This window comes from Molothrus ater, chromosome 11 (genome assembly GCF_012460135.2).
Source record: "Molothrus ater isolate BHLD 08-10-18 breed brown headed cowbird chromosome 11, BPBGC_Mater_1.1, whole genome shotgun sequence".
Lineage (NCBI taxonomy): Eukaryota > Metazoa > Chordata > Aves > Passeriformes > Icteridae > Molothrus > Molothrus ater.
Window position 1 is genome coordinate 4,214,206 of NC_050488.2, and position 24,656 is coordinate 4,238,861.

General features: G+C 49.5%; 2 protein-coding genes across 5 annotated transcripts in view; both read right to left on the minus strand.

The window, feature by feature from the left end:
* Window positions 1–16,861, minus strand: part of IP6K1 (inositol hexakisphosphate kinase 1) — a 36,997-nt gene extending 20,136 nt beyond the window's left edge. For 2 of the 3 annotated variants that reach the window (XM_036390927.2, XM_036390925.2), the window contains exons 1-3: window positions 16,779–16,861; window positions 16,332–16,386; window positions 11,932–12,031 (exon numbers count right to left, since the gene is read on the minus strand). The gene's annotated coding sequence lies outside the window, so the exon portion shown is untranslated. Of the gene's footprint in view, window positions 1–11,931; window positions 12,032–13,977; window positions 14,383–16,331; window positions 16,387–16,778 lie in introns of those variants that run through there. The other variant, XM_036390926.2, reaches the window with a different exon arrangement.
* Window positions 16,862–18,118: 1,257 nt separating this feature from the next.
* On the minus strand, window positions 18,119–24,117 carry CDHR4 (cadherin related family member 4). 2 transcript variants are annotated; one of them, XM_054516054.1, is made up of 20 exons: window positions 24,061–24,117; window positions 23,664–23,684; window positions 23,333–23,529; window positions 23,098–23,260; window positions 22,932–23,017; window positions 22,721–22,816; window positions 22,196–22,299; window positions 21,987–22,123; window positions 21,750–21,915; window positions 21,511–21,661; window positions 21,129–21,231; window positions 20,720–20,935; window positions 20,502–20,641; window positions 20,270–20,417; window positions 19,994–20,196; window positions 19,773–19,912; window positions 19,653–19,688; window positions 18,608–18,674; window positions 18,487–18,517; window positions 18,119–18,362 (listed from the first exon to the last, which is right to left on the minus strand). In XM_054516054.1, the coding sequence occupies exons 1-20, from the start codon at window positions 24,110–24,112 to the stop codon at window positions 18,307–18,309; spliced, it is 2,313 nt and encodes a 770-aa protein (XP_054372029.1). In that variant the 5' UTR covers window positions 24,113–24,117; the 3' UTR covers window positions 18,119–18,306. The 2 variants fall into 2 exon arrangements, with proteins under 2 accessions (XP_054372029.1, XP_036246916.1); XM_036391023.1 differs by lacking the exon at window positions 24,061–24,117 and having other exon boundaries at window positions 23,664–23,835.
* Between the last annotated feature and the right edge of the window lie 539 nt (window positions 24,118–24,656).

A 24,656-nucleotide genomic window follows, 5' to 3' on the forward strand; every position in this document is an offset into this window, starting at 1 on the left:
ACAAGATAATCAACCCATATACACACAGCTGTCTTTTGGCAGGTAGTCAAACCTGAGGTAGTGGGAGTTTTACAGGGGTCAAGACTCTTGCAGGATTCATCTCGATATATTTTCTGCTGCTGTGAGATGAAATATGAAAATGGGAGAGGAATTGATCACAGAGGCACCAGAGCTTTGCACGGGGAATGTTTCTCACCCCGCAAAAGGTGACCTTCCAAAGCCTCTGATTCTCCTCTGCTTTAAGAGGATTATGAATCCTACCCTTGGGAGACTTCTGCTCAGCTACCAGCCCACTGCTATTACACATTAACACTATGTCTTGTGTCCTCATTTCTATCAGCAGAGAGATATTAGAAAAACTTATAAGATGACTGCTCAAAGAGCAGACTTCTAATGGAATCTCTAATGCAAGTAGGGAAAGCCACAGTCAGTGATGTTTGGAGGAGACTCTTCTTTGTGCTGTCACACACCCAGCTGCAGATCTGCTTAGTGCTTCCCTGCTCAAACCCCAATTCAGCTTATCTGCACATGCAGGCTGCTGACTACCCTGGAAGCAGACATTTCATCAAGGAAAGACTGAAAAGCAGAGATCACCATATGCTAAAAAACGAGGGCAAGTGTGGTGAGTGCAGTTCACAGCTCCTCCACCCGGGTACCGAAGCAGAGCCTCAGCAGGCACCAAGCCCAGGTGGGCTGTCAGGAAGTGAGAGCAGCAGTGCCCTGCAAGAACATGCTGGCACTCAGAGGGAGAGCCAAGGAGCAGAATGCAGCACATTCAGTTACATAAATCCTTCTTTTTCACAGACATCAGACACCAAGAATTTGAGGACAACTTTCTCCCTGTTCTTTTGGGGTTTTTTTCACCTTCCAACAAGACACCATTTGGACACTTCTGAATGGAGTCTACAAAGCAAATCCTGAGTCTTGCCGAGACAACGTAACCAGGAATTCTTCCTCTTGCCACTTAACAGTGCACAGATGTAAAGCAATCCATGCTGCTATAGAGGTGACCATATACATTTTTTTATTCATAAGGTAATTAAAGTTACAATGCATTATGAATTCCACAATGAGAGAAAAAAAAAAGAGTGGGGCTAGACATGAAGGGAAACCTCAACAGGAAGGAACAGACTTCCAGCATCTCTATGAATGGAGATTTAGGATGAGATTAGACACACATACAAGCCAAATCTAATGGACACAGTTCCCATTTGGGACAAATGGCAAAGTATTCTCAGAAGGAAAAAAAAGTATTGCCTAACACAACAGATCTCAGATGCATCTGTAAGAACACTCCATGGTTTTGGCTGTTTCAGACTACACAATGCAATAGCAAAGTACAGCCAAGAGTTAAAGAGTTTTAACCAGTAACTGTACAGAGAAGCTACAGGGTTAACCACAGACACACAAAAGCCACAAGGAACTGAACCCATGAAGAATAACTGCAAAAGCCATAAACACAAAGGAGCTAAAATTACATTCCTTAGGCAGTTCTGATAAAATAAGGATGATCTATAGCTTTCCAAGAGACCACTAACTGAAAGACAAATGTAAGCAGCTTGTGGTGAACTGGTATTTTTAATACTGTTCTCAAGTTTTAAATTATGATGCTTTTAAAACAGAAAAAACAGCCTTGATTAGAAAGTCAGTTGCTGCAGATAATTGATCCCCACAGAAAAATACACAACTAGGACAAAAAAATGAACTCCTAATTGCTATTTTTGATTCTGCAGTGGCAAAAAACCTCAAGACCAGCTTTATGTAAGACCATTAACCTCTTTGCTCATAACTGGCACCTTAATTTAGCACACTACCACACTAGAAAGCTTAAACTGAATTCTTAATTCCAATGCATACCACTGGCTGCAGCAAGGCAGTAATAGCAATATTGGAAAGGGGGGAAAAAAAACCCAAAGCAAACACCACACACTGAATTTTGCAATTACAGTTCCTTGGGCATAAATATATATATACCTTAGCCTGACGAGATCTAATGACACAGTATTCTTTTCAGACCAGCAATCCTGAAAAGATTATCAGATGCTCCACAGTATCTTAGGAACACTGAAGAGAATTTAAAGTACACATTAGGTAAAGAAAACCTTCAGATCACCTTTCATAACAGCAAGTTTGTCAAACCCAAATAAGCTGTAACCCACTGAAAATAAAATTACTTTGTTTTGACTGATTATTTTTCTTCTTCTCAAACTAACCTCACAGCTTTCCAAACACATCCTCCCTAAGTATGACCGAAATCCCCAAAACTACCATGTATTTTATTTAACTATAGTTCAGTGGCAATCACAAATACACATGACTGAATGGAAAACAAAACAAGGTAATCTTGAAGAACATTCATGTGAACCTCCCCACTTCTTCCCAAGAAAAGACAGATTAATCTTCTACACTGATAATGAGCCAGACTGATGAATTTCAACCAGACAGCCTCTTAAATACTGTCTTCCATCCACTCTTATCACATTGTGGCAAAGGATGACATTCAGGAGGAAAAAAAAGAGTGATTAAGAGCCTACTTTCAGAAGCTAATGTCCTGTGGAAAGAGCTCTATGAATCACTCCTTCATCTGCCTCTGACTCCATTTACTCTTCAGAATTCCCTGCTGTGCTTGAATTCATACTCCACCCATCCAGTCTGTAATGTCCCAACTTGCACACAAGAACACTGTAAAACACCCAGTAAACTTAAGCTAAATGGCCCTAGTGCTCTTCCTCGTCCACAAATCCGATTATTTTACCACAGAAGACAATGAGATGCGTCAGACACAACTTAGAGTCAGTAAATCCATACTAACTGTTCCCAGCCACATTCCTGCACATGTTTCACACAGGAAAGGTGTGCCAAAAGGACCTGAGCCATGACAGTCCCCAGGAGTCAAGTGAGACTGGCCACCCTGGATCATCCTTTGAGTCTAGTTTGAAAGTAAGTGATCAGAGATGTGCCAGCACCTCTGTGACTTTTCCAATATGACCAAGGCTGGCACTACAGCACCATCAGGTCCTGTGGGCTCCCATGGCTCCAGCTCTCTCAAGTAATCCCCCACTCTGTCTCCATTTGTTTCTGACTGCTGGTTCCTCTTTCAACCTTGTCTCTAGACACAAGAGCCAGGAGACCTTGCAACTGAAGACCCACTCAGGCATAAAAACCACCAAATATCTCAAGGAAGTCTGTGCATCACTCATCCAGCCCCTTATTCAGCAGAGTCTTTGTTTACCCTTTCACTGCCAGTGTAGAGGTAGAAGTTACGTCAAAATGATCAGGAATGTTGCAAAAAGCACTTCCTGTGAGAAAGGAGCTGTTTCCCCCATTCAAAGACAGAAATGCAGACTAACATGGCCAAGTTTGTTCTGTCTGTATTCCAGGCTGTCAAAGAAATCCCAGGTCACTTTGCAGACATAAAACAAACTTGCTGGAGTTGCATGACCCCATTTCTAAAACATTTGGCAAAACAGCCTCCTTCTCACTCTTGGCCAGGCTGTATTTAGCAAATGGAAGTTAGATCTGTAAAGAACAAACACAGACTCCCCTGAAAATCCTAAAGAAAGCTGCATAGAGAAGCTTCTTTCCAGCTTTAATTAAGAATAAAAATCTAGATAACAGAATAAGGGAAGAAGGAACTAAGATTTTCACACACTTAGATGCCAACTGTCCAGATTGCTCTTGGTATAAAAACGGGGATGTTTTATGATGACTCCATCCTCTCATGGCTTTAACACACATATCATTTCAGTGTATCAGATGAGAGGGAAGTGCAGGAGAGAACTCTCAGCTGTTGCAATGCTCCCCATTGGAGAGAAAGGAGAGGCAAGGCAGGGAAGGCTTGCAGCCCGGGTCCTGCTGCAGGCTCCTGGCACGGAGCAGGAGTCTCATGGTGCCACGCTCCCACTGCCAGGGGGCAGGAGCGCCTGCTGGGCCTGAAAGCCAGCACGGAAGTGTCACCAAACCAAACAAAAGTACTTTTTATCAAACTCCACAACTCACAAGTCTCCCCTGCCCCCTTCTGGGAACAACATGGATTTGAAAACTTCAATATCTTCTTCCAATGATAAAACTGTTTGCTTGGGCAAACAACAACAACAAAAAAAAAAAAACAGAGAGAGCTTTTGCCTCAAGCACGAGTCCCTTCAGCAAAGACGTGGATGTTATTAAATGCATCTCCTGCAGCAGCAGAGGCAGACTCAAACTGGATTTTCCTCACCCATACACTGAAGCCACTGTCAGGAACTCTTGCCTGCCAGAAAATGGCCAGACAACTCACTACAGCTCAACTCTTATGACTGAGCTGATTCACTCCCCAGGTCACGATGCAGATGCGCAATGCAGGCTCCCTGTCCTCTACCCCAATAACTCAGCACCTTATTGCCCAAAATAAAAAAATAATAAAAGAAGAAAGCATAGAAAAAATAGCAACTGCAGCAAAACTTGCATGATACACATTAACTACTCAAAAACCTTCTCCACAAGTTATAGAAACCACATTCAATTAAGCTGCTGACTGTGACCTGACTTAAGCAAAAATCCGTTTGCAGTGACTTATTTATGTTGAGACTTTAAATGCTAAAGACAAACAAACTTCATTAGGGCCATAGGCAAAAAGTTCTCCCACCTGCTTCTTCCTACCACTGCTAACAAGAAAAACATCACTCTGCTGTTTATATGTGCAGTTTTCCATTTCACAATGCTTAAAGAAAAGTTGCTCTTTCCTCTTTACCTTCAGAGTACAGTCCTACAATACTCTGCTGCTCAGAAACTTACACAAATATTCAAACACTTCTCCTTTGTCTTTACCTTGCACGTAGACTACAGAGCAAAGCTAAGCCAAGACCCCACATCCCATTCCCACCTGAAACAAGGAGAAGGGAATTTCAAAGCATGGCTACTGGTAAGCAGGCATTTAGGATCTGTGAAGGGAATTTAGGATCCTTGAAGAGACTGACCCCACAGTCACGATCCAGACACTCCATCCAAAGAGCACCTTGTGAACAGCAACACATCCTGTGCAAAGGGAGGGGAGAGCAAACTCAGCTGGTGAGGAGCAGAAGCTGGCTCCAGTACTCAGGAAGCAGCACAAATGTTTTGTTTCCTTAGGAATTAGGACAACATATAGATTTAAACACATCAAGTCTAAGAGTTATGCATCAAAACCAAACACAGACTTGCCACAAAGAACCATCACAAGCCAGCTAATCTCACCCTTAGGGCCTCTGTAAACCAGTGTTTGATTTGGTTCACTTCAAGCTCCCTGTAAAGCAGCTTTACAATTCCTATCATACACTGTGGGCTGTGACACCACTCTGATCCATCTCCTCCTCAGATCTATACATTGCCCTCTTTCTGAGCTGCCTGAGAATTAATTATATGGAAATGAACAGTGTTAGATAAGGGCATTCCAAGCAACTGGCTGTCTTAAAGGAGCTGGGGACTGCAGGATCTCTGCCTTCAGAAAATCTGTGGCAATGCCCATTCAGTGTTGTTAGAGAATGAGTTTAAGACCTGAACGGGCAAACACTCATCTTCACACTTCTGTGGTCAGAAACAAACATCTGCTCAGCCACAGCCTGGGCTCTACCTCTCTGCCTCTTGTCACCACCAGATCACATCAGAGCAGCATCCTGACTGAGAATGTCCTGCCAAAGTTGTAGGGGATGCACAAACAGTAGCTCTGAACAAAAAGATTAGCAGTGTGACTTTTAATGTGTTGTCTGCATAAGCTCCACCTATCCCTCCATGGAATGCAAGGCACTAACAGCTTCACAGCCTCATGTGAGCTGGAATTTCAGTACCCAAGAGGACTTTAATCTCACATATGCAGACAGAGATACACCAGGGCATTTTGGCAGTTACAACAGCATTTGAGATGACTGGAGGGGCACACACATCAGAATTTTCTCTTTCTCTGACTGTGAAGATAAAGCTAAACAAACATTTTGCCTCAGCTACACTTGTCTTTTTCTACACAGGGAAGCAGAAAACACTTACATTTGGCAGGTCCTTAATGGCATCCTGCAGTTTTATCAGACAGCACAACTTCTGTCTGAACACTGGTAAAATACTCAAAGCCATGAGAAATGCAGCAATTCTTACATCTCTCTGCTGAAACCTGACAAGTCAGCAAAGCGCTCAGTTGATTTGGTTAACAGATTCTTTAGATATCTTTTAGATAACCATAATCTACCTGAGCTTACCCAAATGGAAAGGAAAGAACCAGGAATAGGCTACTGGTTGATATTTCCACTGAATGTTTCCATGATCTTGGTAAAACCATTCAGTTGTGGTGTACTTCAGCCAGCAGAAAAACAGCTTCTCAGAAAGAACAATTTACTTGACTATCTTGCTACTTTTAAACCATTCTTTAAAGCCAGAAGTCTGGCAATCATTTCACTTTTCCTGATCCCCCTGCACTTCATTTCAACTTAGTCTTGCCTGTTAATTAAAATCCTCAAAATCTAAAGAATTTGTGTCCCAGTACATGAACAACTGAATTGGTTCTGTTAAGGTGGACTCAAATTAGGGCATCTCTTTTGAATGAATGTGGTGCTGCTTGGCCAAAAATCCAAATCCTTGAGCGACTTTTCTGTTTATATGGCAGAAACAGAAAGACAATCTAGGAGCACATCAGTCCAACAGAAAGACTAAGGGGAATAAAAGCAAGATCATCCAAACAAGCTCACTTCACCCTGGTAAACAAATTCTTGTGCCAAAAGCACAAGGAGCAGTGGTTGTTATCTAGTGGTTTGTTCTGCTACTGTAATTCTGAGACATTGCTATAAACAAAATTTGGGGCTTTCTTAAATATCTGAAAAGGCTCAGAGAAATGCAAGGCAGTCAGTTATACAGTACTCCAGATTATACCAATGCTCAGACACCACTTAATTTACTGTATGAGAAAATGGAACTGCAGATTGCCCTGTAATTTCAAGTAGATACCCATGCTACAATAAATATACCAAGGTTTGTATGGATAGGTAAAATTTTCTATGCCCAACTGAGAGATGCCCTCCTCTCTCACTGCAAACCAATCTAACTTCACATTGCCAATGAAAAAATTAATTCAGCTGGAAAAGGCATATTTTGGGCCCCCACTTTATCCAATTTTTTTTTCTTGAATAAAGCACTACTCACAATGACAAGGAAAGCATTCCTCACCTTTTACCCTCTCAACACCTCCAGCAAAACAAGCTTTACCTTAGAAGTGTCATTTAATCACTATCAGTGCCTCTACATTAAGGGATTCCACAGGCAGAACCTCACTAGGTAAGGATGAACATGCTGATTAATGCAGCTGTCCCAGCAGTTGTGGCAGAAACCACGTTATAAGCACGTCCATAGGGAGTTCCAGCCACATAATCACGTTGCAAATCCATGCCCCCTACTTGATACCAGTTTAATTTCCCTAAGCAGGTGACCCTTGAGGGTCACAGGCAAGAACACATGAGCTGTAACTTCTCAACTGAACACTTCACTGTGATTTTTTCTCCACAAGGAAGTACCAAAGGAAGGCACATTCTCATATACAGTATATTCTCTTGTATTGTCAACCTAATTTAAAAAAAGCCAAACTAAAAACACTGAAAGAGAAAAATCCCAAGCTCTGCATTAGGAGGGAAAAAAATCTCAATACAAGTGCTACAAGAAAGTTAATAATGCCATGGAAAATTCAAGGATAAAGGGCAACATTTCATTTTTGAAGTTTGGGATGGGAAATAACGAGGTCTGTCATGGCAAATATACTTTAGACAAAGACAGTGCACTAAATCTAGTACTTAATTTAAGTAGAATATATGACATAGTATCTGATGGGACTGAAAGCTAAAGTAGTCATTTCATTTGAAACCAGATAAAACCCTAAACACAATTTCATACAAGGATACTCTCATCCCTTCAATATGGCAGAACACACATGACACACAACCCAGGGTCATGGAAAGGATTTTGATCTGGGCCTGATGTTATCCTGTAACTCTCCTGAGGATCAGCATAATCTGCAAGGCTTTCAATCACTCATACTGAAAATCTTAAAGCTGTTAAAACACCTTAGAGTTGTTTTGTGGCTTGCAGCATGTTCCGGAAGGTAAAGGACAAAGAATTAACAGGAGGCCCAGCCAGCTGAGTGGAAATGAAAGGCAATCTGAACCTGAGGCTGTCTTCTCAGGAGACACATGCATCAAAAAATCACAACTTCAAGCTTGGCAAGGTGCTACATTTTATGAAGGACAAAACCTGGCACTTAAAAATGTCTGCAAGATTATTTTACCCAATCAGGAGCCAGTACAACCATCCTTTGGTACTTTCTTCTAGCAAACCTCACACTGCCAAGGTATCCAATGCAACTTGGCTTTGCAAAAGGAAATATCCAAGAAGGGAGCTCAGAACACAGTTCACTCCACTGTATTTCTCAAGCATCTTCCAAAGGGACATTTACTATTCCAAATCTTCATTATTACTCTCCTATACACTAACCTGGGTAGCAGGCCCCTTAAAATGCTTTCCCACACCAACCAGCTCTGTTTGAGGGTTTGAAACAAGGAACTTCTCCTCTTCATTTGAAGTGAAGAATCAGACAAACAAAGCCTATATTTAACTTCCTGTTCACTGAAGCAGTCGTAAACAAGTCCCTGTAAACACTCTACAGGTCACAAATTCCCAACATCTTATCTAAATGTTAAGCTGCTGAAGTGGATCTCAAAGCTCCTTCCAACAAGCTTTCTAGTGTGCCACTTACAACAACTGAGGCCACTGGTTATGTAAGAGATGTAAAGCCAAAGCAAAAAGAAAGTATGTTAAACCTCATATGTCAAATTGGTTTGTAGATGATTAGATGCAGCACCTGCATATCCATAAAAAAATCTTCTGCCCCATACACTGAAAAAGCACAGCACACTCATCTAAAAGTCACACAGATTAGGGCAAGTTTGTTTTTAACAGCAAAACCTGTCTCAAGTGTACTTGTACAGCTACCTTAGTTTTTCACACTAAGTTCTTCTAAAGACACTGCAAGACCATGCTGCAGGTTGGTTTGGGTTGGGTTTTTTCCTACAAAATAACAGTCTGCTAAATCAGATGTATTCTCACAGCCACAATACATCACAGGCTGTATATAGCTAGGGAAAGCCAATTTCCCTTTCATTTTCTCTTCCAGATCAATACAGTGTGATAACATGTGCCAAAAGCATATCATGTCAGGCTGAAAAACACAAAATAACAAGCATAATGGGTGGAAAATAACACAGAGTTCTCTTCCTTGAGAATCATAAAAAAAACTGCAAATGACAGGAAACCTGAAACAAAGTGCTTTGCACTCATGCAAGATTCAGCCTGGCAAGCTCACTACCATGGGACACCAATCTTTGGCAGATTTCTTAAAAGGTTTTGAATTTTCTTCTGGTTGTCATGTCACAATGGGATAAACTCAAAAAAACAAAGTCTCAAACACTTAACCATCTAAGCTGTGATCTTTAATTGCCAGGTTTTAGGAAGGTATTTTAACTACAGTGAATAAAAACCTTGGTTCACTTTTGGCTGGTGAATGATACAATACCATTAACTATTTTAACTAAGAATATTTGACTCAAGCTGCAGTCACAAATCAGAACTAATTTTTAAGACAACTGGTTTTTGTCATTAGGTGAACCAAATTGTCAATAGGTTCAGTTTTCTAAGCTGCTGAAATTCATTGCAAGTGTCAGTGCTAAGCATGCTACAAAACTAACACAGACCACAGGAATGGAAATTTCTGTGATTGTACCTAACTAAAGCTAAGAATAATTAAGGAGAAAAACAGAAACCCCCAAGTGCTGTTATTACACAAAAAAACCCAAAAAACAGTGTGCAGAGCACCTGAAGAAAAGTGAAAAACTATTCAACTCTGCATGATGCACAACAGTGATACCTATTCAGTCTGACTAAAATAGTTAGAGGTTTTTCCTCAGTTCTATAAAAATAAAAGATGCATAAAGCATGCTTGATAATGCTTATTGGTTCACATTTAGCTTACTGTCAAATTTTAATAAGTGTATTCAGGTCAACACTTGTGGTAAGAACTGTAAAATACTAAGACCTCAATTACATAAAGAAGATTTATGCCCAAGTAAAGGAAATGCCACTTGCACAGCACAAGAAAACACTTACAATATCTGCTTCTAATGGAAAATAAAGTAAACCACTCCATTATTTGCAAAAGTAAAGGGATCCATAAACATTTTGTACAGTGTAACACTTAATCTAAGTAAAATCCACATCTTTGAGACAAACATGATGGGGATTTTATTACAGGAAGCGTGGGAGTGTTTAAGAAACTATCTAAAAAAAAAACCTGCATATGTATTGTTTCAACATAAACTGAGCTTCAGACTGCTTCAACAATTCTTCTGGGACAGACTCAAAACACTCAAGTTAAAAGTTCTTTTTATTTCCCTATTTGTGGTATGAGAATCAGCCCCAGTGAATTCAACAGGTCTATTCCTCAGATGTGTCACTCAGCTTTACACAAAGACCACAGCTTGGAAAAGTGCAATAAACCTTTCAGCAAGCAGCAGTGCTGTGAGGGTCTTCCAAAGCTCCAAGACTTTACCATGTTTTTAACCAACAAACCAATGCAAGAGCAGCATATCTCATCTTCTGCAAGAGCTGCAGCAATTTCATGGCAGTTACTCGATGGTTTGATTCAGACACTGAGTAAGACATGGGACTATGCAGCCCCCAGGCTTTTCTCCCAAATCCTTCCTGCTTTAAATAACTCCCTGACATCTGCACTCCGTGGTGCACTGATTTTGGTGCTCAAAGCTGCTTATCACCTATAGTTAGCTGTAATGAGATCATGACTGCTCCCCACACGTGCTTAAGCTGCTCAGACAGTACTGTCAAAGGACACTGAACAAACAGCCAGTCCTATCTTCTTGTGCCCTTTTTAAGATTTCTGAACTCGCTTTTGGAAATGCTTGGCAATACTTTGATACCAACAATGGAATAACATTAATTGGAATTAAAGATCACATGATATTTTGCATTAATGTACTCTGGAAGTTTAAAAAATTGGGGAAAATGAAGCTCAGCATAGAACCATGGTGGAGGTGAGAAAAAGAGAAATGTCAGAACAGAATATATAAGCTATATAGTAATTTAGCTTTAGATCAGCACTCAAGTCAGCAGTGACAGACACAGGAGCATGCCCTGGAGAGAAGGCACCATGTGCCTCCTCTCCCTACCCCAGGGAGGTACTTGTGGAGCTCAGCTTCCCTGGTCATTACCTTCTGCATTTCAAACTAAGACCATTACCCACCAGGTCAGGGGCTTCCCCACCAGGAAACTGAACTGTGTGACAACCACTACTTAACACACCATGTCTAAAGAAAACAAGGTCATTTGAGTCTGTTTATACCACAGGTATACTGAGTCATATCTTTGTTGATAAAGAGCTGGGGGAAAACAAATATGATTGACTTTCTTCCAAATTCAGGACAGCACGAAGTAACCTCTGTGAAACTGAAAGACTATCAGATCAGCCTTATCAACTTTCAGCAAACTAACCTCTGAAAAGAAAGAAAAAAGCACACAATGATAAGAATTCTGAAATCATCATAAGGTGATTCAGCTGCAAATCAGCCACCTGAATGGCCAGAATTACTAGAGCATGAGTGAGCCTCCGATTCTTGGAATTTTAGTTCTTATTACAAAGAACTGATGCCAATTTGGTCAATGAAAAGGACTGAATTTTTCACTCTGTGCTACTGCACTTACCTGGGTGTTCCTGTAGTATCCTTCAAAAAGAAGAGCAAAACTCCCACAAACTGTGTCTACATATCCTTACTTGAAGGGTAAAATTCCAAAGGGAGAGGTAAAAAGCAAGCAGTTTATTTCTCTTTGCATCTCTAAGATGGCTGCATATGTATTCTGAACAAAACAGAAAGAAGTTACCTTGGAGATGTCACCCAAGCTCCTTTGGCTGAGCAGTCACTGGAATATGGAGCCAACTTCTCACAATCAAGAGGGAGCAGGACCCCAGAAGCAAGTCAGCCTGTGAAATGATGTATGGAAACAAGTTAGCAAGTCCTAAATTAGATTTTATTTAGAACTTTACTTGCTTGTCAATTCAGAATGTTTGAGAGCATGCCTTCCCTAGAGACTGGGACTGGAACTCACAAGTTCCTTTAAGGAAGCAAATGCTCTCACTCATTCCTGTGGGCTCTGGCAGATGCTCTTGACCAAACCCACCAGTTGGGCTGAGGGGACACACTGTCCCCAGTAGCCTCCGCCACCCTTAGCTGAAAACTCCCAACCAGGGTGGAACAGAGCAGGATCCATGACTGTTCCTCACCAGGCAGGGATGGGCACTAGGGAAGAAAGGCTGGAGCAGAGGATATTAAACCCCAGCAGCTGAACAGGCCTGGTTGTAGGCCCCAACGCAGGGGAGGCAGCATTTGGCAAAGCAGCAGGACAGCTGGTGAAGGAGATAACCTTTCTAACTACAAAAGCTAAATCAGAGACAGCTTAGCTACTGCAGCTCCCAAGCACGTGCAGTGACGTCCAGCCAGGACAGACACATCCATATCATAACCTCTTTCACTGCTTTTATCAGATTTGGTTGACGGATATCCTACTAATATAATTATGGCAGCTATGTCCATGCGATTTTTTAACAAAACAACTGCACTCATTTTAACTACTGTGGGCATATTATACAGCTAGAGAGACACCCTGGATTAGCAGAGCTTATTCCTTTACTCCCAAAGAAGGGGTTCAAACATTAATGACACCACATACTCATGGGGATGATGCAAAACAAATGCAAGCTTAAGAAGGTTGTCTTTTACACACAGTTAATGCCACTCAAAATGCATACAGAGGAGCCTGTGGAAATGAATGAAGGCAAAGGACTTGCACCTCAGTACCATCTGCAGAGTGGTTCACACCAGCATGGACTACACAGGAAGCACAGGCAGCCCAACACACTGATTAAGAGAACTGCATCTCTTAGGAAGCACATCTACCCGAAGAGCACACTGGGAACACCAAGAATAACAGCTGCTGCCACATCAGAACGGCACAACACCACGCACAGGCGGTGCTGCAAAACAGAAACCAAGCAGCCACGCACACACACTTCCTCTGCCTCCCCCACCACCCCTTCGGCAGCAGCAACAAACCTGATATTAAACACTGGCCAGCATCCTGCTCTGCATTCCTGTCACATCAGGAATAGAAATGAGGGAGACTGCTAGCTGCTCCTCCATAGAGCTGAAGGGCTCCTTCAGTTTACAGCACGTAACACAAACACTCCACATGACTCTTGCAGAGGGTTCTGTTGCATTTTCTTTTCTTTTGCTCCTTTTCTCAAACTCGCTAGGGACCCTCTGTACTTACTAGACTTGTTTTTGATACATTCCCTCTCAAAGACTGAGAGGTCAGAAATAAAAGCAGTTGTTCCTAGACATGCCACACTATATAAACAAGCACGCAGAGAGCCACACACAAACTCTGCAAGTCAAGTTCAATGCTAAACCCTGCCCAGCACCAATGTGACACTGTCAAATGTAAGAGCAAACAAATCAGGCTGCAGCTTTTTGTCAATACTAACTTCTGAGGCTACAAATCCCAGCATTAGCACTCCACTGAGATGCTCACATCTCCAACATGTTATGAGCTAATCCCTGATGGACAGATTGGGGGAATCTACTGACAGCGAGTGAAGTGCCTGCGCTACACTGCAATAATCAAGGCCTCTGTCAGATTTTCCATGGCTTCAATATCTGCATTTCAACCACAGATGGAAGAAACACACCTTCTCTGGAGCATGGGTTCTGGATATCCAATTCAAACTTAGCACCTACATTTCTTATCTTAGTGGAAGGCACAGTGAGTGCCATCCCATACCCAGTGTGCCAGTCAGAATCCACCAGATCCACAAAAACCTTTAGGCACAGAGAAACTAACTAAACACGGACATCTGAAAAGTGATCAAACCTTTTTACAAACATTTGGTGATCCACTGGACCAAAGAGACTGTGCTCTGTAAGCAGATGGTCAACAAACAGCCCCCAGCTTGTACAGGTCTCCTCATCTGGCACCAGTCAAGCTCAACAAGGTCACATTTCAGAGTTTGATCATTTCACCCAAAAGGAGTAAGCTCTCTATTTGTGGGAGAAAAGGAAAGAAACAAACCAGGCAGCTCAGATGGGATGAGCAGAGCATACAACTGCCTGATTAAGAAGAAATCACAACAGTTGTTTAAAAGACCAATTAGCTGATTAAGGGCACAGGTACTACTCCAGCCTGGGCACTTTTGTGACCTCTGAGTGCTTGCTACTCTAACCTTGACTTTTCACTACGTGCAATGCAAGGCAGAATAACTTCCAAGTCAGCTGACTTGCACAATCTGCCAAGAGAGGGGATCTCAAAGCACATCTAACTTTTCCTTCTAAAATATTTTTATAAGAAGGACATGTCCGGTGCTGTCCACCTGATGATCAGGCACACAATGATTCACAGAAGTAGAAGAGAAGCATGGGCACTACTGTTCCATTTAATTTTTGAATATATGTAAAAATGTGGTTTAAAATTATATTTATATGCAAGAAAATAGATAATGTAAAAGTACTGTGTAAAGAGTTGGACTCTTTACACAGTCACACTGCAGATTACCCTGAACTCATATAAGACCCCATTCCAGCACCAGCCCCATTTCCCTTGCACCTGCAAAATCATTTATGCACTCACAAAGCTGGGTAGAAAAACAGACAGTTTGTCTTTAGCTTGATCAGTCTGTAAGTCAGGGAACTCCGATTCTCACCTGCACAGGCATAAGCAACAAGGCAAGAACCTCCCATGGGTTGCAGTCTATACTTACACGAGCTGAAGCACCTGTGAAACCACATATGGAACGTGAAAGCGGTGACCAGAAGCAGATCTTAAAAACTGTCCCCTTTCTTATCTCAACAGATAATCGTGCTCACTTCCTCTTCTTCTATGCAAGAAACACGCACAACTGCCACAAAGTGCCTAATGAAAAACCAGAGGGTCCAGGAGAGTGTCCCACCAGCATATCCTCTCTTTCCTTCAAAGATTCCTACACCAATAACCTTGTATACATCAACTTCCCCTCCAGGAGCTAAAGATCACTTCCCCTGCTCTCCCAAAAGTCCTTACTAGACAGGAAGCAAAGGCAAGGCCATAAAAAAAGACATTTCACATCACCCTAACAGGCTCTAACCAGGATAGCATAGGCTGTTCATCCATGCACCTGGAAATGGTTGTGCTGAAAAAGCTGAGAGGGTGTGAAACACCCTCCAAGAAAGGAAAAGAAAAAATAGCATTAGGACAATTCAATACATTGACCAAACAAGGATTTGATGCAGTTGAAAATGCAACCCAATGTTATCTTGTTTTATAAAGCTCACAACTAAATCTTTTCATAACCTACCACTTTCCTTCCAGCTCCAAAACAAAGCACTTACCTTAATTCAGAGCTAAACTAACCTAGAAAAATACTTCACGATCAAAATAATAAAAAATTGTTACATGGGACTAAGAGAGACCTATTTAGGATTACAGTGACAACATGCAATAATGATACACCTAATTCTAAAACACTTTAAATCTCCCGACAGAATTTCTATAAAAAGGAAAGCAGAATCTTAATTCAGTGATAAACAACAAGAATACCATTATTTTTCTCCATCAAAAGCCTGACCAAACACACAAGTGTTAGTATATCAGCTGCAGGTGACAGTTCACTACAATGAGACTTTCGAAACATACTACTGCATATTATTTTGTGAGACAAGCTACTAACCATGTTTACACGGCCCTAACGATCACAGAAACATTACACTAAAAATGAACAGAGACCCAAGCCCCCACCATTCCTGCACCATTCAGTGTTTCGTTTGCAAAGGCCAATTATTGGAATCCAGCTCTGGAAGCTCTGAACACCAAGTTAAGCCAGGTGAACCTGAAGGGAGGAAAAGCAGATGGAGCAAAAAAAGAGCAAGACAGGTTGAAATGACAAAAGCAGCACATACTAAAGCATATTGCTTTAGTAGGAAAAAAAAAAACCAACAACAACAACAAAAAAAGAGCTGATGCTGAGCTTAAAAATGAAGGAATACGGACCCAGTACCACCTACCCTAATTCAACCCCCACCTGGGAAACCCCGGGGAAGGCTGGTCCCGATCCAGGGCTGCAGACCCAGTCACCCAGGGGGACTGCCAGGCACTCCGGGTGTCCCCACCGGGGCAGCCAGCGCTCCCGGGCCACCCACACCCCTCCCGTGCCGGGGGCACCACGGACGGGCCCTCAGCCCCACCGGCCTGCTCACCATGTTGGTTTCATGTTACCGCCGCGGTTTCCGAGCTCCTTCCTGCGCGCAGCTCCTGTGGAAGGGAAGGAAGGGCACAAAGGGAGGGGACGCTCGCTCTGCCCGCTAGGCAGGGCCCTGCCCCGGCACCGCGCTGCCCAGCCCGGGGAACCCCGCCCCGGCCGTACCCCAGGCGGGCCCCGCAGGGGAAAGCACCCGGCTCTCACCCACGCACACACGGGGACGAACCGGGCTCTCCCCAGCCCCTCCGCACAGGGCCGCGCACGGACCCCTCCACTCCAGGCCCATCCCGGTGCTCGCTGCCCCCTCAACCCGGCTGCTCGCGGGGCTGTGCCTGTGTGCCCCCTCTCCCTTCACGGGGCCGCACCCGGGGCTCCCCTCACGGCAGCGCGCTCGGCTCAGCCTCCCGCCCGGCAGCCTGGCCAGTCCCCGCCCGCCGCGGCTCACCGGGGCCGGCGCTGCCTGCCCGGCCGGGACACCGGAACGCGGAGCCCCAGCGCCGCCGCTCCCCGCCGCCCGAATCAACAACAAGATGGCGGCGCCCGGGCGGGCGGGGCCCGGCGCTGGCCGTCATAGCAACCGCGCCGTCCAAAGCCCGCCCCTTCGCCCTGCGCGCCAGTCCGCACCTGCGTCCCGCCCCACGGGGGCTCTCTGGGACGCTGATAGGTCAAACTCGTTGTCACTCAAGAGCAAAGCCGCCCCGCCCTCTCCCGAGCGCGGACGGCAGCGCACGTTAGGCACACGTGACGCCCGCCAGAGCCCCGCCCCCTCGCTGGCAGCGCCGTCTGATTGGCTGCTCGCAGAGAAGGGGGGGCGCTCGGCCAATGGGCGCGGCCCGCGGCTCCGCGCTCCGGACCGCGCTCCCCGGTCAGAACCTCTGCCCGGCCGCTCTGCACGCCGTGTTCCCCGGTACAAACTCACACCCGGCCGTCCCGCCGTCCCACACTCAGAGCTCCCCGCCCCGAGCCCCTGGGGCCGCTCCGTATCCCACCCCGGCCGCCGCTCCGAGCGGGGTGTCGCCAATGGGACACGCTCACGCACCACTTCTGTACCGCAAAGGGTTAAATTCCCGGACGGTCACGGTTCCAGTGGGTTCAGGGCAAAAAGGGACCCTCAGGCAAAGTCACACAGGTGACCCCTCTCACTGTGAAATTTCACGGCTGGCCCCTGTTCCCCTTAGTCACCTACTCCCCAAATCAGTCTCTTCCCTCTTATCCCGCCAGTGCTTCATTTCCCCGGGAGCTGCCAGGGAGGCGTCCCGCGGCGCGCTCCTTTGAAATTCAAATAACCGCTTTCCCACCTCCCGCTGACTGACGCCTTCAAAGCCTCCCGCCGCTCCCAGCTCCTCCTGCGGCGTCCCTCTCACCTGCACCCAGCTAATTCACTTTTCCTCCCAATTATCAACCCATCCCCTCTGCCCACCAGCTGCTCATCCCACCCGTTTGCGCCTGCGAGCCCTGTAACAAAGCAGAGCTTGAGGGGGACACGGGACTCGGGGCAAAAGTGGCTCAAAATTACCCGTGGCTAAGTTTTCTCGCCCCAGATAACCTCCCTGTGGACTGCCCCGGCTGGGTCACATCCAGAGACTATAGAGATGCTTCTGTGACCGAAGCAGGCTTGGCCAAAGCTCTCATAACCTTTTCCGCAGTGCCAAGCCAGCTGCCAATCCTTGTCCTGGGTCACGGCACCCACATGGCTGACGAGACAGTGCTAATGACCAGCGCAGCAGGACAGCCACAGCAGCACTGCGCTGCACCGGGACCCCCTGAGGCAATCACAGCCGCCTGTGCAATCTCTGACACATTTATTAACTCTGCACCGGCTGAGGTGGCTCAGGGTGTGCCTGCAGCCCGTGTGCAGCAGGTTTGGCCACAAAGGATGGGTCTCCTCCTCGGGGCTGTACCAGCTGTGTGCCAGTGCCCGGTGCTCTGCCCAGCACTGCCCCCGTGGAGCTGTGGGGCACAAGGAGCCCCCTTCAGATCCAGCGCCGAGCCCCGGTCACGCTGTTGAAGAGATAATCCCTGCCGGTGCCTGGGATGGAGGCAGCACTCAGCCACTGCCCTGTGGGCCCGGTCCCCATCCCTGCTGTACCCAGACTCCTCTGCCCTGGGGGACACAACCTCAGGCTGTTGGGGCTGTGGGACAGGGCACTCACGTGGGTCCTGAGCATGGCCATCGAACTGCCCCTGTGGGGAGGAGACAGGAGAGGCTGCTGAGGGCCACAGGGTTCTTCTGCCTCCCTGGCAGGGCACCCACCCTCGCTGCCGCACACTTACTGGGCTGCTGGCGTGTGGGTGTCCCCGTTCCTCCTTGTTCCTGCCATGCTCCATCACATCCCAGGAGCTGCAGAAGGAAGAGGGGAAGGGAGGGAATGATGCCAGTGATGGGCTGTGGCCTCAGCCCCAAGAGAGGCTGCTGGGAGAGACTTGCCAGCCAGGTTTTGCCCTGCCAGCTGCACCCTGTTAAGCCCATCATCCGCCTACCTGATTGTCCCCTGGCACAGGAGGGGATGGACTATGACAGGGCTGTGCTCCCCCAAGCACCACCACCTTTCACGAGTGCCTGAGCACCAAGCAGGTCTGTCACCACATCCTCTTGTTTCCCCACATGCTGGAATGCACCACTCTTGTGCTTGGAGGATGCTGTGCTGGGGCAGCTGCCAGGGGGCTAACCCTGGGTCTTCTCCCTTGCATAGTCACTACACTCCCAGTGTCACCAAGCACTGTGTCCCCAACCTTGCCAATGCACCTGGATCCAGCTATGCATCACCTCGGGGCAGTTATGCCACTGGAGGTGACTGTTATCCTGCCATGGGCTTGCACGTCCCCTCCTTGCTGTGCAGACACTTGGCCCAGGCTGCTCTAGCATCTGCCCAGGCTCTGTCCTCTGTCACCTGTCACCATCACTGATCCTCCAGGGGTTGTGCAGCCTGCTCAGCTCTTCCCTGGGAGCTTTCCCTGAAAAATGGGGCTCACCCCTGCCAAACGGGCTCCCCTGGTGAGCTGCAGTGACCTCAGCCCTGGTGCCAGGACCCAGCCTTGCAGTAGTCATTGGCACCAGCACTGTGCCATCCCACCCTGTCCACTGCAGAGTTTGTGCCCTAACCTGGCCACCAACATGGTCTACTGGCCAAATTGTTCTCTCTGCTTCCATAGCCCCCATCAGGGCTGCACCCTTGCCTTGGGAGAGATGGGTCCCTGGAACAGCAAGCCACGGCCAAATGCAGGGAATATTAAACATACCCCATGTGCTGCGTCTCCCTGGCTACCTGCAAGGACAATACAACCACCAATGTGACCACCCAGGCCATCCAGCACTCACCTCTTGGCCAGGAACAGCTTGCCAGGGGCTCGGTTGCTGTGGGAGGAGCAGAAGGCGAAGGCAGCCGTGAACCCTCAGCCTTGCTCACTGAGCCATGCCGTGAGGAGGGCTGGGGCTCACCTGCACAGCAGGTTCCGGGCCGTGCAGCCCAGGGTGGCCAGCAGCAGGACACCAGAGAGGGTCAGCACAGCCACAAACCAGGCTGGTGGGTGCCACACCGCCTCCGTCTGCAGGACAACCAGCGGCTCCTTCTGCAGAGTCTGTGGAGGCAGGGGGTGAGGGGCCATGGGAGGGTGCTCCAAGGGACCCCAGAGCTCCTCCCGGCCACGGGCTCTGCTCACCGTGTGCTGGGTGGTGGTGCTGGCTGGCACCGGGGTGCTCCGGGGGGTGACGTGCACCACCAGTGCCACCAGGCTGCTGCGGCGGCGGCCACCAGAGCCACCCCACACCTCCACCAGCAGGACAAAGGGCTGGGGCTCGGCTCGGTCACCGGGCAGGTAGATAAGGGTGTTCCCCTCCAGCCGAAAGCGCCCATCCTCATTGCCTGGACGAGAGGGTCTGCTCAGTGTCACACCACGGCGAGGGCTGGTTTGTGCCGTGCCTTGGCCGCTCCTCACCTCCAACAATGGTGTAGGTCAGCAGGGCGCTGTCGGGGCTGCCGTGGCACAGCAGGCGGGTGACAGGCTGGCGGCTGCCCGGGGACCCGGCCGTGATCCGCAGCTCCTGCACCTCGGGGATGCACTCCGGCAGCTGGTCCGGCACAGCCTGTCGGGAGCAGGGGGAAGCGGCGGGGTAGGCACCCCCAGTCCTCACCCCCACCACAGCCCACCCAGGGGGCTGCCCTCACACCTGCAGGCGCACAGACACATCGCACAGACGGCTCTGCCTCTTCCTCGGGTCCAGGTCATTGTGGGTGTCCGTCAGCCGCACCACCAGCCTGTAGCTCTTGTGCTGCTGCGAGTCCAGGGGTCCCACCACGCGGATCTCGCCTATGGGAGCTGGGAGCTGCTGGGAGCTGGTGGGTGCCATGGGTGTGGCGGGGACTGGGAAAGGGGCTGGGGGCTCACCTGTGCGCCTGTCGATGGAGAAGGGCTGTGCGGGGCCAGGCCCCCCCTCCAGGCTGTACTCCAGGCTCTCCTGGGGGTAGTCACGGTCAGTGCCAGCCACACGCCCCACGAGGCTGCCGAAAGCTGCTGTCTCTGGCACAGTGAAGGTGGCACTGCTGGGGCACACTGGTCTGAATTCGTTGACAGGTGTCACCGTCACAAGCACAGGCACACGGGCTGTGTGGCACACAGCTGCTCAGCCAGGCTGGCACCCCCACACAGCCTGTGCTGGGCTGGGTGACATGGGGACAGAGGCACCACCTCTGGGGTGGGCATCTCTGGGGCAGCAGGGAAGGAATGTTTCCTCCATGATCTGCTGGTTTGGGGATTGGGAAAGGTGTTTTCCCACCCTAGGGACATGGGCACTCACTGCTCTGTCGGGGCTGCCCTCCCACTGTCACCACAATGGTGGCTGTGAACTGGAAGCCTAGAGCAGCCATGGCCTCCGAGTCATAGTCCAGGGTGGTGTTGACCTGCCAAGCCAGGAGGGAAGACTCAGGCTGAGCTGAGGCACTCTGCAAAGCTCAGATGCTCTGCAAAGCCAGAGTGTCCCACAAAGCCAGGGTGTCCCACAAAGCTGCGATGCCAGGGGAGAAGGAGGGAGCAAGTGAGGAGAACAAGTAGGCCTTGGGGAGCAGGGAGCCCTGACCCAGAACCTGGCAAGACAGCACAAGTCACAGGGTCCCATTGTCCCACTGGGCTCCGGGGTCTGGCTTGCTGTCCACCTGGGCACTGCCCATGGCCCCACTCACCTTCAGCTGTGGCCCCTCCATGCAGAAGTGGGAGAGGGAGGAGGGAGGCCCCTTAAGAGCATAGTGCAGACACCCATCAGTGCTGGTGGAGCTGGTGCACCTCAGTGTCACCAACGTGCTGCCAGGGGACATGGTTTCAGGCACCTGGGACCTGTGGCGGGGCAGTCAGCAGCTCAGCCTCTGTCCCATGTCCTGGGTTTGGCAGAGACTCCATGCACCCGCTCCCCCCTGAACCATACACGAAGATGGCTGGGACACATCTCGGTGCCAGGCGGTCTGTCCCCTGCACGGTGACATTGACCGTGGCAGTGGCGCGATCGTTGGGGTGCAGCGCGTTGTAAGCCCGGATGAGGAGGCGGGCACGGATCGCCTGCAGCCGCCGGGTGCTGCGGATCTCCCCTGTCACTGCAGGAAGAGCCATGGCCTCACACTGGGCACGGGGACAGGGACAGGGTGATCCCTGCTGCCGTGCTCACCCTCGTCAATGGCGAAGAGCACGGGAGCCACAGGAGCGAGGATGGCATAGCGGACATTGTCACCTCTGGCATGGACCTGTGTGACCACCTCCCCAGGGCCAATGCCTTCTGTCACTGTCACAGCCTGGTGTGGCTCACTGCAGACAAGGTGGGCATTGTGGCATGGCCCGGTGCCACCAGCACCCCCCTCCTGGCCCAGCCCCACTCACGGGAAGGTGACGCGGGGACGGCGTGATGGCAGCACCTCCACCCTTAGAGCCCTGCTGCAGTTGTGCCCGTGACGATCCATCACCTCAATGTCCAACAGGAACGTCTGTGGGCCAGCACCGGGGCAGCTGTGGGACAGCCCTGGGTGGCACCAACAGTGGGGATTGGGATGGGGATGGGGACAGGAATAGCAATGGGATGGGAACAGAAACAGGAACAGAGACAAAGGAGAGAGGGCAAGAGATGAGAATGGGACTTGGAGTAGGAACAGAGGTGGGAAGAGGTGTGGAGATGGAGATAAGTATGAGCTGGAGACTAGAATGGGCAGGAATACAGACAGGGATGAGGATATGGACAGGACTTGAGATGCGGAAGGGGATAGGGACAGGGCTGGAGCACTTGTGGGTCTAGGGGGAGACAGGGGCCTAATGGACAGAGCGGGATGTGGAGGGAGAGCTGTGGCCAGGGAGGGGGGTGCTGGTGGCCTGAGAGGTGGCTGTGACCAGCCTGGGGCTGCTGGTGCCCACCTGGGTGTCCTTGCTGGGATCAAAACCATTGTCAGGTGCCAGCACCAGGCCCTGGCGGGTGAGCGTGAGTGGTGTGTTGCCGTTTTGGAGCCTGAACTGCAGAAAGGAGGGTGATGGGAACCCCTGTCCCACTCCTCCATATCCGGGGTTCAGCTGTCCCCAAGGCTTCTCCCTTCTGTGGGGGTGTGGCCCCCAGGGAGCTGCCACTCACCGTCAGCCCACCGAGTGGCTGTGGCAGCACCATGTACAGGGGTGTCCGGGGCACCACATCTGCCATCACCTGCACCACATCACCCTCTGGAGCAGAGCACAGCTGTGAGAGCTTGGTGCTGGCTGGCACCCACAGCCCCCACTGCCCTGTGCCCCCCTGTTCCCACCTGTGCTGGCAAAGAGGGTCTCACAGCGCAGCATGTGGCCTGCTATCACCCGGACAAAGAGCCGCTCCTCCACCTCATCCTCACCAGGACAAGCAGCCCGCAGGATCAGTGTGTACTGGTTCACCCGGCGGGCATCGAGCTCTGCGCCAGCACGCAGTGTCACCTGCCATGGGGACACAGGCACTCAGCAGGGCGTCTGCCAGCTCCTGCCCCACTCCCCATTCCCCAGCCACACCTCTGCCCGGAACATGGTGGCATCTGTGGGGTCAGAGCTGATGGCGATGGAGTTGAAGGGGTGCTCGTGCTCGATGCTGTCCAGGGTGACATTGGGACTGCTGCTTGAGTTGCTGCAGGACACGGTCACCTCAGTGACACGGGTGCCTGGCACTGTGTCCTCACTCAGGGTCACCACACGTGGCAGGTCAGGCAGGACTGGTGGAAGACCCCAGGGACCACTGACGACTCATCCAGCTGTGCTTACGGAGCTCTGCTCCTGCACCCAAGCACCAATGCAGGCACAGCTTTCCCTGGCAGACACAGCTGGGTCCAAAGCACCCTGCTCTTACCTGTTGCTCTGACAAAAGTCCCTGCAAAGAGGAGAGTGTCACCACAGCCTGCCAGGTGTGCCCTGGCAATGCCCTGGGGAGGCCCCAGAATTCCCTCTGTGAGATGCTCTGATGAAACCCCATTGGTGTCTGGATATGCCACAGTGATGCCCAAAAGAAATCCCAGTAACATTCTGGCAATGCTGAGGACACCCTGAGGACACCCGGGAATGCCCTGAGCGCATGCTCGTGGGATGCCCCCTCCCCGCCTCAACCAGCCAGGCAGCTGCCAACCCCTCTGCCCATCCTGGGGTCAGCCCCAGGAATGTGGGAGCCTCTTCCCTGTTGCCTTCCTCTCAGTCATCCACCCACAATCTGGCAAAGGGTGCCCCGAACACTGTGATCTTGAAGCACCTACCCGGGGCACAGAGGCTGAGGAGGAGGAAGGTGAGGTGTCCGTGCATGCCCATGGCTCGCTGGGTGTTTGGGACAAGCTGCAGCCGGTTGCCAGGGCTGCTGGGCACCACCCCAGCCCGGCGTCATGCCGTCCATCCCCACCCGTGGTGTCCGGCCCGGCCAGGGGAGGGACAGGGCACGGCTCCAGTGCCCCCGGCTCTGCACGTCGCCGCTCCCAGCCCCTCGCCACTCGCAGCTCCGTGGGGTTTGGCTGCCACCCCACGCTGCTTCACCACGCGGCACGCTCGGGAACCGGGAAAATTAGCTGGGAGGTAATTTTTGGCCGTGTTCTCGTTCATTTGCAAACCAGTGCTGCTTCCCCGGGATCCCCATTAAGCGTTATTAGTTCCCAATTAACGGGCACCACGGCCCGGGTCACTCTTCCCTTCCCGCCTCCAGCGCCCAGCCCGGCTCTGGCAGCCCGGTGGCGTGGGGTGCCGACGGAGGATGCCTCCGCCGGGGCTCTGTACCGGGGCTGCCCTCCTTCCCTGCGGGGCATACCGAGCTGCGGGACGCCCGGTGCCCGCGGTGCCGCCGGCCGGGACACGGATCCCGCCC

Coding starts and splice junctions, on each gene's coding strand:
- CDHR4 (XM_036391023.1), bottom strand. CDS start 23,835: ATGTTACTGGGATTTCTTTTGGGCATCACTGTGGCATATCCAGACACC. Junction 22,817..22,931: donor AGCCACTCGGTGGGCTGACG/GTGAGTGGCAGC, acceptor TCCTTTCTGCAG/TTCAGGCTCCAAAACGGCAA. Junction 22,300..22,720: donor ATCCCAGCAAGGACACCCAG/GTGGGCACCAGC, acceptor GCTGGCCCACAG/ACGTTCCTGTTGGACATTGA.